General features: G+C 45.6%; 1 protein-coding gene across 2 annotated transcripts in view; it reads left to right on the top strand.

Annotated features, from left to right (window-relative positions):
• LOC144169623 (uncharacterized) overlaps positions 1 to 9,463 on the top strand; it is a 30,982-nt gene extending 21,519 nt beyond the window's left edge. The window contains exons 7-9 of one of the 2 annotated variants that reach the window (XR_013322481.1): positions 447 to 661; positions 4,508 to 4,648; positions 9,145 to 9,463. Coding sequence is in view for 1 of the 2 variants with exons in the window: in XM_077698876.1 (XP_077555002.1) it covers positions 409 to 661; positions 4,508 to 4,648; positions 9,145 to 9,173 (423 nt within the window). In the remaining variant the exon portion in view is untranslated. Of the gene's footprint in view, positions 1 to 408; positions 662 to 4,507; positions 4,649 to 9,144 lie in introns of both variants that reach the window. The other variant, XM_077698876.1, reaches the window with a different exon arrangement.
• Positions 9,464 to 12,121: the final 2,658 nt, after the last annotated feature.

Here is a 12,121-nt window from a genome sequence, read left to right as displayed (position 1 = left end):
TGGTGTTTTTTAGTAATTTACGGCCTTGAGCAGCTTTATTCAACTAGTTGCAATAGTAGTGCCTTAAATTGTAGCTTTACACCGTCTCAAGGAGTGTCGAATTCGGTAAAGAACAAAGAGCTCCAGCTTCTTCTAAGGGAGCTAAACTAAAACAAGAGCCCGCGTGACTGGTGGCTAAAAATAGTTTTTTTTAATATCGCTGGTTATGTTCATCGCCCGATTTTCGCTTCTCTGATCCCGCAAGGGCTAAGATGCTCTGATCAGATCGATGTATTAGTGGGAGGTGAGGGCGTACAAATTAACGCCAAAGAGATTTGGTTTATTTGCTTCATGTGCGTTTCTGCGCCTCGCTAATTTTTCTCGCCCAAAATAATAGGCCTTTTTTCTTGCGCGCGTGTTTGTGCGCAGATCCTGACGGGAGAGACAGTGATGTTTTGGGGATTCAGTACCCAGGCCTTGGCGATGGCAGGCCTCGCCCTGCACAAGGAATTCGAGCTCCAAGCAGCGAGCTGCTTCTTGGTCGGTTCTTCCGGAGGTGGTCGGATGTTCGCCAGCACTGTCATGGTCTCCGAAAGGTCCGACGAGGACTCCCTCTCACTGAGCCTCGGAACCATGAACTTCATCACCGGAATCCTTTGTCTTTTTCGGTCACCCGTCATCGGTATGCGAGCTGTGGCTAATTATAGAACTTACTGACTCGTACAGCAGAAGTAGACCTGCTGGCAAACAGTTTATTCAAGCGCGGCGAAAAACGTTTCAGACGGGGCGCGTGATATATTAGCGGACGTAGGTTAAATGAAGCTTGCTTAACAACAAGCCTTAAGAGATAACAGTAAATCGTGCGGCTTCCTAATTTATTAAACACAAGCAGTCCTATGATTTGGTTACTTGAGTTAATATATTTTCCGTGTACAAGTTGGATAAAATAGCCGCGGACGTGGTGGGGTTCGCGGATCCTGCCTCAGCGGTTTCAGCATAAGCATGACTGAAAATACCCCCGAAATAACTTTCACGACCAATCGCATCAATAACAGAATGAAGAGCGAGCAAGCAGGCATGCCCGTATTAAGCCGACAGGTGAAAGTCAAAGCTCATATCATCGAAAGCTTCGTCTCTGGATACGATATGTCTGCTGTCTTCGCCGTAAGCAGTGACCACGAAGACAAGAAAAGATTGGGATATAGGCATAGACACCGCAGCAAATTGCATCAGGCAAGCAGGGATAAAACGAGAAGTAAGTCTATCGACATGGAGTTGGATTGGTAATAAACACGAGTGAGGCCCGTTCTACATAGTGCGAATTTCGCCTGCGAATTCTCAGCTGCGGTGCCGCTTGTGCAGCGAAACTATATATTTTTGTTGCAGTGGCATTTTGCCAAATGCTTGGAACAGGCGAACTTTTCCTGTGAACGCCGGTTGTAATTTGGCAATTTGTCACAGCAATGAAAATAGACCGTTTTGCCGATCTGTTTTCGTTCGCAGCCGAATTCACCTGCGAACGAACATGAGGCGAATTCGCAGGCAAAATTCGCACCATTTAGAACTGGTTTAACGTGGATGCTTGAATCGAATTAAGAACAAGCAGTTAGTTGAGGATGTTGACTCATTCAATGTTGCTTTCCCAGGTCTCATACGGTCGAGCTCCTTAGCAAGTGCTCAGAGCAAAGCATTTCGCCCTCTGTGCAAGCTAACCGCACCCATTAGTGCATTTTAGCCAAGCAGTTGTTCATGCTGCATATGTGTTCATCCTGTGCAAAGTAAAAAAAAAATTCAGGTTGATTACGTTGATCAGGTTGATTGCACTGCTTTGGGCAGGCACAATGCGGAAACATACATAGCTACTCGACAAGCCAGTATTTATTTGCCATTTAAATCATTCATGCAATTTCATAATGCTTTGCGCGCGTGCTTGAAAACTGCGGGCGTGCGGTAACAGGCTTCGCCTCTAGGTTTATTTATATCTGCTTGGACAGAACAAATAAATACGACGCGATTACATGATTCTTGCACCTCATCTGCTTCGCCTGCCAAAGCGCGCAGCTTACGATAATAATAGTAGGAAGCAAGAAACAGTTTAAGACACTTTAAATAATTCTTTTCAGCAAAATATTACAAAACATCAAAGAAAACCTCACCCAGTTTGGAGTATGTAATTTTTGAAAAACATTTCCAGGATAGCCCGCTGTATCTTGAGGCGGGAGCCAAATGCAGGACTTCTGCTTCCCCCCCCCCCCTTTTTTTTGAACCTCCAAATTTGTTTTGCAAGATAAGCCCGCTACCACACTGTCTTATACAAAATAAAATGTCTTAACAGCGGCACTTTTGGCCGCAATTTTTTGAACAAAAACTAAATTTGCGTAGCCACAAGTCATTGCCGGCCATGCCACGCCGAACTTCCGGCCGAACTACACACTATGGCTACATTGTACACTGTACTATGGCGGCACCTATGGAGGCGTAGAGCACTTTCGCCGAATCACGTTGACGCTAGCGCCAGATTCCACTCCAGGTGAGCTAGTGAGAAACTCTATGGCATCCCCACGTGGCGCCGTCGTTCCAAAATCAACTTGCGCTAGCTCGCACGTCCTAACTGGCCGCCATTTTCCCATTGGCGAAAATCGTTTATTTATTTTCAGAATAAACAGATAAGTACCGTCGTTGTTCCCGATGTCACACAACATCGACCACAAAATGCGACCTTCGCTCAGAATTTTTTTTTTAAGTGTTCCAATTACCATTGCGGTACCCTGTATATAGCCGGCAGTACAAAGCGCCGTCAGCTGTATTCTTGGCTGGTACTGAAATTTTTACTGCGCGCGGCCATATTTCTTGATGGATCTACGCAACTGGAGTAAAAAAAAATAGCACACGTGCACGGTTGGCACAGGAAGGAAACTAAACGATTACAGCGGAATAAAAGGAAATAAAGATATAGCAGCTATACGTTATACAAAAAATAAATGTTTGCCACTCTTACAACAGGCGTGCAACCAAGGAATAACTCACGGCGCGAATTAGGTGATGGTTCAGGCACGCGTTGGACCACGGTGGCGGAATTTTAAGATAATGATGTATGTAATTGTAATCCTCAGGAGTAGTTTTGCGCCCCGGGGCTCGATGAAAAGACCCAAAAATTTTCACGTTTTGTTCCTTCCCCTCAAGTCAAACCGTCCGCATAGTATTAGATTACGCGACATGCCATTTAAACGATTCTCAGAATGCGTTTTCGTAAAGTTCTGAGTACGCTCGCACCCTTCTTAGCGACCTGATTGCTCGATGTCCGCGGAGAAACTGGGAGACGGTGAGGTAAGCAGACTCCAGGGTCCTCGAGCGACCCATATTAAAGTGTGAATTAACACCGCCGGTGCGCTGCTGTCTCTCGTCCGGATAAGGCTCGGCATGTCGGCGGCGTCCGCGTTTGCTGCCAAGGGCGAAGTCGGTTATGCTCGACGCGTGCCGCCCGCCGAGCGTCTTTTTCGGAGATGCTGTCATCTCGGATATACCTGACTTGGTGGGCTTAATACCCGTCACCCTATCACGCCGGGGAAGTGGGCTCCGCGCGTGCGGCGTGAACTTCAGCAGAGCGGAAGAAAAAGCCGAATGCAAATGAGTTCTCCCAAACCGTGTCTTATATAGCGCGCTTCTGCCTCCAAGTCGCTTTGAACCAAGGACGGACTTTGATGCTGCCTTAGCGCTCCCTCTTTAAGATGCCTCGTCTTGCCTGCGTGTCTCGATATTATTTGTGACAAGTGTTTTCTCTTCAAGTTTTTTAAAGGACCGAAAAACATTTTTGTGATAGTTTCATTATTCCGGGAATGTTCTCCGCTGCTCAACCAGCGGAAAGTATTTTAGAGATAATGATGAACGAACATTTATTACAGCAAATCTATTTGGTTGACTACCAGGTGGGGTGCCCTTATGGTTTATTAAGCCCTGGGTCTAGGCGGCCTGTTTCGCCCGGCCTACCAGATGTTGTTGATTGTCCGGGATTGAGCTCGTCAGCTACCCTCCTACTGCGCAGTTAAGGCGTGAGGATTTGTGACACGAATTGACATGTCAGCCCTCCAACACTACGTGGGGAAGAGTGCATGGCTCTGTGCAGAATTTGAAAAATATTATTTTTATGATGCGTGCCCAACTTCCTTACATTATCTGTCCGTGCATACCTCGCGATGGATTGGCATCCTCGGCACGCCTATAGTCGGCCTGTATACGCTTAAAGCCACGCTTTCCCGTTAAGATTAACCCATCTGTGCCTGACGAGGAAGCCGAGCTTTACCGTTTGGAACCTCTTGCGACGCGAAGGACAGTGTTGATGCGAAGCATTAGAAACTTCTGGAGTCGAAACCACGTGGCACGGGAATGATGGAATTTCGATGGGTTGGCAAGATGGCGTTGGTGATTGCAAGCTAAGCGCAATGTGGGATATGCCCGCGTGATTGTGTGAGCACGCTGCTCTCTCTTGGTGACAGCTCCCGCTCGCTGTGACGTTCTTTCCCGTGCGCAGGTTTCGTTCGCGATAGGCTCGGCTCATACAACCCCCTGTATGGAGCGTTTGCCATCATAAACGCCCTTTTCGCTATCACGTGGATGATCAACCCCGTTGTGGAGAGGTGTCGGCGGAGAGCAGGGTGGCGACGCTTACCAGGTGGGTACGCACCGGCACGACAACCGCTTAGCGAAAAAAAAAAAATCTACCCAAGTTTCGTTAAAAGTGTCTAGTGTAGCTAACACACTCGAGTAGCTGAAAGTAGCTACATCTAAAGAGCCCATGAAGGCAAAATACAAATTTGCTCAATTTGAAAGAGCTAGCCTTCGGTAACTTACTCAGCTTCATTCCAGCAACAAAATTTATTTATTTATTTATTTATTTATTTATTTATTTATTTATTTATTTATTTATTTATTTATTTATTTATTTATTTATTTATTTATTTATTTATTTATTTATTTATTTATTTATACTGCGATCTTTGTTGAAGATCTTAGCAGGGTGGAGAAAAATATTTGCAGGAGTCACTTTCGCTGCGAAACACTGAAACATACACAAAATATACAGAAAACAGAACAATATGCATCATGTGTGCAGATGCGACTCGAAAGCAGATAGCGATTTTTCGGTTAGCGCCTTGCAAGAGAGGTTGTTCCACTCTACAATGGTTACTGTGAAGCAAAAGTATTGGAAGCAGTTGTTGCGTGGATTGAGCGGTGGGATTGATAGGGCGTGTCGGCGTCTTGTATCGTAATCTGTTGAAAAGTTAGATGTTGGAGGTGTCAATAGCATGCTGTCCAGTAACTATTTGAGACGTGGGATTCGATTCCTCTGATACTGTTGGCAGGTTGCTCTTATGAAGAGCAGTTATCGATGTGCACCCATAAGAATTGTGCATAAACCTGACCGCCTTCTTTTGAATGCTTTCTAGTTTTTAATATTGTTTTAAGTTTAAGGGTCCCAAATAATTACTGCATACTCTAACATTGAACGAATAACATCGTTGTGACCTACGAGGCGTACGGAGAGGGTCGAAAATTTTAAAGCCCATCTTAAAAAGGAGTTTTCTAAGATCATTAGCCGCGGCAGTATTGATATGCTTAGCCCAGTTAAGGTCACTGGAAATCCACCGGCACACGTACTTATAGTGGTTCACTTCTGTCGGAATAGATGTGTGAGAAAAGGGCTTTCAAGTGCGTTATTTTCATGGAAACATTTTTAAAATATTTCCTATTTTCAATTGCCTTCACCAATCCGAAACTTACACACAATTGTTTATATGATATAAAATCGTGAAGTATGACACCAAGTGACAGTCCGGTAACAATGTCATTTATGAAAATCAAGAACAATAAGGTCCCAAGCATCGAGCCCTGGGGAACGCTAAAATTAACACGAACACATCTGGATGAACCAACGAATGAGAAACTAATTGTTGGCGATTAGAGAGGTATGCTGGGATCCATGCGACTAGCATGTTTTGTAATATGCTGTCTAATTTGTGCAATAGCTTGTCGTGAGAAACTCTGTCAAATGTTTTTTAAATCCATAAAAATGACGTCAGTTTAAATTCCTTAATAATTGCACTAGCAAAGCCGTGAACAGTCTCAACTAGCTGCGTGCAGGTAGGACTGCGCCTAAACTTATACTGGAATTTTGTGAGGACGTTATGCTGTTCCAGAAAATGAGAAAAGTACATTTCCGAAAAATACACTATTAACGGAAGCGGCATGCAATATGTACTATTCGATTTCGCGCTGCAGTGGTGCAAAAATGGGCCAGTACAAAAGCATAGTATAAGCGTGTTAGAATCACTTGAATGCTTACGTGGAGTTATCAAACGTAACCACGGGGCGCACTACAATGGCTTGATCATATTTTTCGACAGTAGCTTAGGACGGCGGCCGCCGATTTCTGTATAACGTCACAAGCATGATTCTATGACGTCATACAGAAATCGCCGGAAACGGCTGGGGAGTCGCCACTTCGTCTATAGTGTAAAATCTTGATCGTTTGCTTAAAGTTCCCAATAAAATTGTTTTGATTGTTATCGAGTCAAAGCAGACTTTTGAGTGAACCAAACCTGCATTTTGTCTTCATAACCTATAATTCTAATTAAAATAATGTTAAGTTAACCCTGACCTATTTGTCGGAGTAATATTATTACTTCGTTTGCACCGGAAGGCAAACTGCAGGATTCGTTACATGTAATGCTCATGTCGGATTCCAAAGGCAGATTGGGAGTGATCGGCGACCGCCGCCGCGGAGCATGCTGCTATCTCGAAGAACAGGTGCTCCAAACCCACCTTTGGAACGCACGCGGTCCCGCAGGAGCATATGCCGAAGCATGACGGGAACAGGAATTTCCCGGCAGCCTTTACATAGGGCCCTTCCAAAAACATCTGCTATTCTGCAAGCTCTTTCTTATGGTCGGGTCTCAACTAAAGTCCCTTCTTCGGCTTTTTTGGCCGATGAAGGGACTTTAGTAGCCTCAGTCACGTCCAACGGCACCCATACCGATAGTTTAGCCGGCTTCCTCGCAGGCAGGCGAAAAAAAAACGCAAATGGCGATTTTATACGCCATGCCAATCCAGTCGTCGTTCAAACTGGGCTCCTCGCCACTTGATGCCGAGTTTCAAGTGTATTACTCGCTTTCGTTAAGTAGCAAGCATGAACGCGACTCGGCGTGCAGCATCTATTTTCCCGTTGTGACTGTGGCCGTTGCGCGTATTATCCGGAACGGGGGCCATGGTGATTCGAAAAGGGGAGTAGAGCGAAAACAGATGGCGACGACGTCACGAGAGACCAGGCCCCCCGCGAGTTTCGACCGACTACGCCGATTTCGGGGGAGCAGCTTTTCTTACTTCACGGAGCGATCTCGGCTGGGACGGCGTTCTCGATCTGCCATTAGAACAGGATCTGGTTGCTCCCGATCTGCCATTGGAACATTCCCGTCCAGACGGATCAAAACCGTTGCTCCGAAAGGGCTCCGGGTGTGCCGTTGGAACTATACATTAACCGCGGGAGAGCACCTGCTCAGTGAGGGAGCAGGATGGCAGCGCGGACTGCTGCCCCGTTGGCTGCGAAGCCCCGGAGCGGAAGTGACCGTGTGCATGTGCAAAAAACAAAATGGCATCGCGGGGCAAGAGTGCCGTGGCTGGTTCATCAAGTTGGCGCGTGCTCGGCGAAGGGGCATGAAACGTAGAGTGCGGGCTCCACGGAGCGGCGTATCAAAAGCACCCAAAGCAAACCAAGATGTCTCGCAAAGAGACTCAAGCAAGTGAAGGTGTTCCAGCAGAACTCCCAAAACACATCCTTGCTTACGCACCTATAACGAATATCAGCAACAGATCGCCAAAAGAAAGTTTTCAGTCTTCATATTTCCTTTGCGTAACCTGAAGTAGTAATGAACTAGAAAGAAAAACACAGCGTCAAGAAACAGCAACTAAATAAATACATTGGTCAGTGCCCAATTGCCCACTTGCCACTGTCCAGAATCTTTTATGGAACGGTTTGACTTAAATTTGGAGTATTCGTTATGGCGCGGCAAGCAGAAGGGATCGAAATTACAAGATATTGTTTACCAGCAGTACCCTTGTGCTCTCCCGCAACCGCGCCAGTGTTCTGTGGAGATCTTGTTACTTTTCATCGTTACAAGGGCGGGCCATACGGCAGCAATTTTCTGTTCTTTTTGCTGCCATGACTTTTTGCTCCAGTTACGCGCTGACCGAACTAGAAAGGGAACAGCCGAGTGAACCTTTGGAAGAGATGTTTACTCCGTTCGTTGCTCGACCTGGCAAAGATAACGGTGCCCGGCGGCTGCGTTCCCCTTCCAGCCTGGCGCGTTCGAAGGCTCTAAAGCAGCACAGAGAGGGAATTACAACAAGCTTGTCTTATAACTTTCTTTCGTCCATCGAAGTAAAATGAGATAGTTTTAAAACCTGCTAGAAGAAGCTGGAATTACTCAAAAGCAGCTCACTTCATGGCTGAAGTTTAAGGAAGTAGGGTACCTGAGTACTCCAAGATAGACACAATTTTTTCATAGCTATTTGCAAAAAAATGCGGAAGTAGCATCATTGTTAACTCTGCCACGTTGGTTTTAAATAGAAAAACCGGGCAAAGTCAGATACGCTTGCCACGACAACCGTTTTCCTCTCGTCTTTTTCTTAATTGGAAGTTCTGTATTGGCTCTTGCGCGCTTGCTCTACTATTTGTGATAAATCAGGAGAAAGTATGTTCTCTACGCGAAGCAGGCTCCCTCAACACGTTTTTCGCACAGAAAAAAGAAAAATACCAGTCACCGTGGTGTCTGGAGAAGAATTTCAAAATCCAAGAACTTGAAATTTCGAAAACGTTTCGTCAACAAACTATTAACCCATAAGGTCAAGAACACCACGAATTGACTACGCGGCTGGGATTAGTTTACATATATGACCCGCAGCAACAGCTTAAGTTTGTTGGATCCGCCAGCTTACCCGGTGCACGGATTTATTTCCAGATTTTTCACCACCAAAATACTTGCAGATATACGCATTAAATGCACGTGTGTTCGTGGGTTTCTGTAGGCGTGTTGGAGGGATGGTGTGGCTGTCGTGTTGCTCGCGCTACATGGAATGAACATTTTTTAAGATACAAATTTTTGTACATTTCAGATGAAACCAGCCAAGAGCCGCACAGCTGAGGACCAGCAGAGGAGGCATCCACAATCTGTCAGCACAGAATTCCGTTTCTTACCTTTACATGTTGCTTATAACATTCGGATTTGTTGTAAAAATGTTCCTACTTAATCTATTTTAGACGCGCTATCACCAGTTTTAAACACACACGAGCGTACTTTATTCCTTTTCAGAAACTCGAGTCGTAAGCATCGTTTTGTCTTCTCAGTCAAGTGTAACTTAACTTGGACAGAGGCGATGTTAGCGACTCATTAAAATGTACCAGCGATGCATAAACAAGAGTACAATTTCACAAGTTGTCCTTCTTCTGTCTTCCTTGTATGTGACCATCCCACGGGACAAACAGCCCCTTTTTTGTCTGCTTATTTGAAAATATTAAACTTAAAAGTGAAAAACGCCCAAGCAGCCACCGGCAGCAGCGGCTGCTTTTCTGATGGAGGCGAAAAGTCAAAAGGCCCATGTGTCGAGATTTTGACGCTCGTTAAAGATCCCCAGGTAGTCTATATTGATCTGGAGTTCTCTACTACGGCACACCTCATAGCCCACGTGTTGCTTCTGCGCATCAAACTCCCCAATCAAAAGCGAAAAACCGCGTGACGACGTTCCGAAATCACCTCCAGTATCGCATAAAAATGAGGCGCTGTTGCGTCATCCACCTAAGGCTTTCTGAAAAACTTTGAGGTAGCGTCCTTCAAACCTTGTAAGTTCAAAAGGAAACGTGCAGAAGCTTCAGTTGAAGCCTTTCACCCGTGTGTTTCTTCTCTTTTGACCAAAGGGCATGTTTCAAGTGTGACCTCAAAAGTATAGGAAACGCTGTTACCTTTGGGCGATGTTGCCGGGCAGCGCTGTTGCCGGGCGGCAAAGGAACTGAAATGAAAAGCAGTTTTCTTAGGACATCTCATTATTGCTGGAACCCTCGGGAAAGCCGGGACCGTAGGCATAAAGGATGGGCGTGTAACCACACTACAGAACAAGGTATTTTTGTATCAATTATTACTCGGCGGAAAACAAGAACTTTTTACCAGCGCTCACACAATGTGCTCGCTCCTGTTTGTCCAGCCATTTTTGGTGTGCACTATTTTAACAGGAAGGTTGTTTACGCTCGAGCTTGGATCGTTGGAGTTAGCAAAAAAAAAATTACCACTACAATAATTAGTGCCCGCGCACCTCTCACGCTCTTCTACTCCTGTTACGGTCCTGTAAGGATAAAGTTTGCTGAATTCAGTTCAATTTTCCCGAGTTCGCACTAGTGGCGGTCCCTTTGTTGAGACATTTTGTTATTGTCGGGCTTGGGTTGCCGCCTCGCGCTGGAGGCACGACTACGATTCTTTTTTGTATTTTCATTTAACACGTTCTTTTTAGAGTTATTGCTATTTGCTTTCGCGAACATTCGGCCACGTCTATTTTAAAAGAGCGCTGCTAGTAGCAGCTATGTATCTATGATTTGGCTCAAATGTTTTTTTTTTGCTGATCAATGTTGCGGAATGTGAACTGTGCCACCAGATTCAGCAGTCTGAAAATGTTTTACCGATATATACATCTTGTCGAAGAACTTTTTTAACCTTTTGGCCAGTCTCTTGAATCGAGGGACAAACGTAGTTTCAAACTCCCAGATATGAGGGGGGGAACCTGATAGGTACCCGCCTACACTTGAATGCGGGAGAACGAGTGAGCGCATGACGGGGCGAGCGCTTCAGATTACCCCCACAATTCCCAGCTTGTAGAGTCCCTTCGCTCTCCCAGACACAACCCCGAGGACGGCGGATACATTGGTGGGATTTGGCCTCGCACATGCACACCGAAAAATCTCGGGCCATCTCCACTAACGTGAAACCTCGGGAGGGGCGAAACATGCAGTGTGTAAGTGTATTCTTGGCGCCTTGGCGTTTTTGCCCACGGAGATGAAACCGTTGGAGAGTAGAATATATACAGCTTTGCTGTAAAAGTCTCGTGTCTTTGAAGCGTGATGCTCTCTAGCGCGAGGCGTAAACGATTTCCCAGGTGTTTTAGTACCCTGACTACATGAGACGGGCGACGATTTCGACGTCGACGACTACAGGAGACGCCAAGAGCCTCAGCCCCCTGGGCTTCAACCCTTTAACGGCGCTTCAGCAAGGTGGCCGTCCTGGTAACGCACAAGTGCTACTCGGCTTTCCAGTATTTTTTTGTGTATGCTTTTTTCTCATACCAAAATAAGGTCCCTCAGGCATAGGCCACAGAGGATTAGCAATTACGTACTACTGTGAAACAAGTGGCCGAAGCAGCACCAACAAAGGACATGGCAGCCAGCTACCGCATGTTCTCAGTGCTCTACGAGACCCTTGAATTGGTATTTGTATGACCGCAAGCTCTGATTCATTACGAAACTTACGATGCGGAAAATGCACGACTTAGCTCTGTGCGCAAGAGATGCACGCCGAACAAGTGACGTCATGAACACTTCATAGCGGTAGTAGTTGACGGGAGGATTTTTGTCTTTCTGTTTCGCGGACACTAACACGTATGTATACAAAGAACTTCATCCTTCCCAAGTTCCACATCTAGGTTATGAGCAAACGAGGCATTTTTTTTTTTCTGTTCATTCATTAATTTATTCATTCATTCTCTGTACAGTGATAATTATTTTGCACTTGACATGACGTTTGATGGGATGTTTTCGTTAGGGGAAACTCTGTTCGCATACCTTTATGACATTCTTCTCTAATGTCGGCCAGATTACTGACGCCATGTGTGGAAAACGTTTCGCAACGGTAGCCTTTCGACCCTGTGGGGGAAAAAGTCCGGAGTCAGTTCATGTCTGTTTGGTCTAAAACTTCTGCTCATTTAGCGTCTTTTTTGCGCGTTTTGCTGGGTCAGGGTTGTTGGTTTTCTGCTAGGAAAAAATTCCGTTCAGTGCTGTCCAAATTTTTAATGAAGGTTTGAAAAGAGACTCGTGCGCTAGGATTGTTGAGTC

This window comes from Haemaphysalis longicornis, unplaced genomic scaffold (assembly GCF_048455015.1).
Source record: "Haemaphysalis longicornis isolate Haplotype H1 unplaced genomic scaffold, Haemaphysalis longicornis Haplotype H1 scaffold_2, whole genome shotgun sequence".
Lineage (NCBI taxonomy): Eukaryota > Metazoa > Arthropoda > Arachnida > Ixodida > Ixodidae > Haemaphysalis > Haemaphysalis longicornis.
Note: the sequence above shows the minus strand (reverse complement) of the source record. Positions and strands in the feature narration are given on the sequence as shown.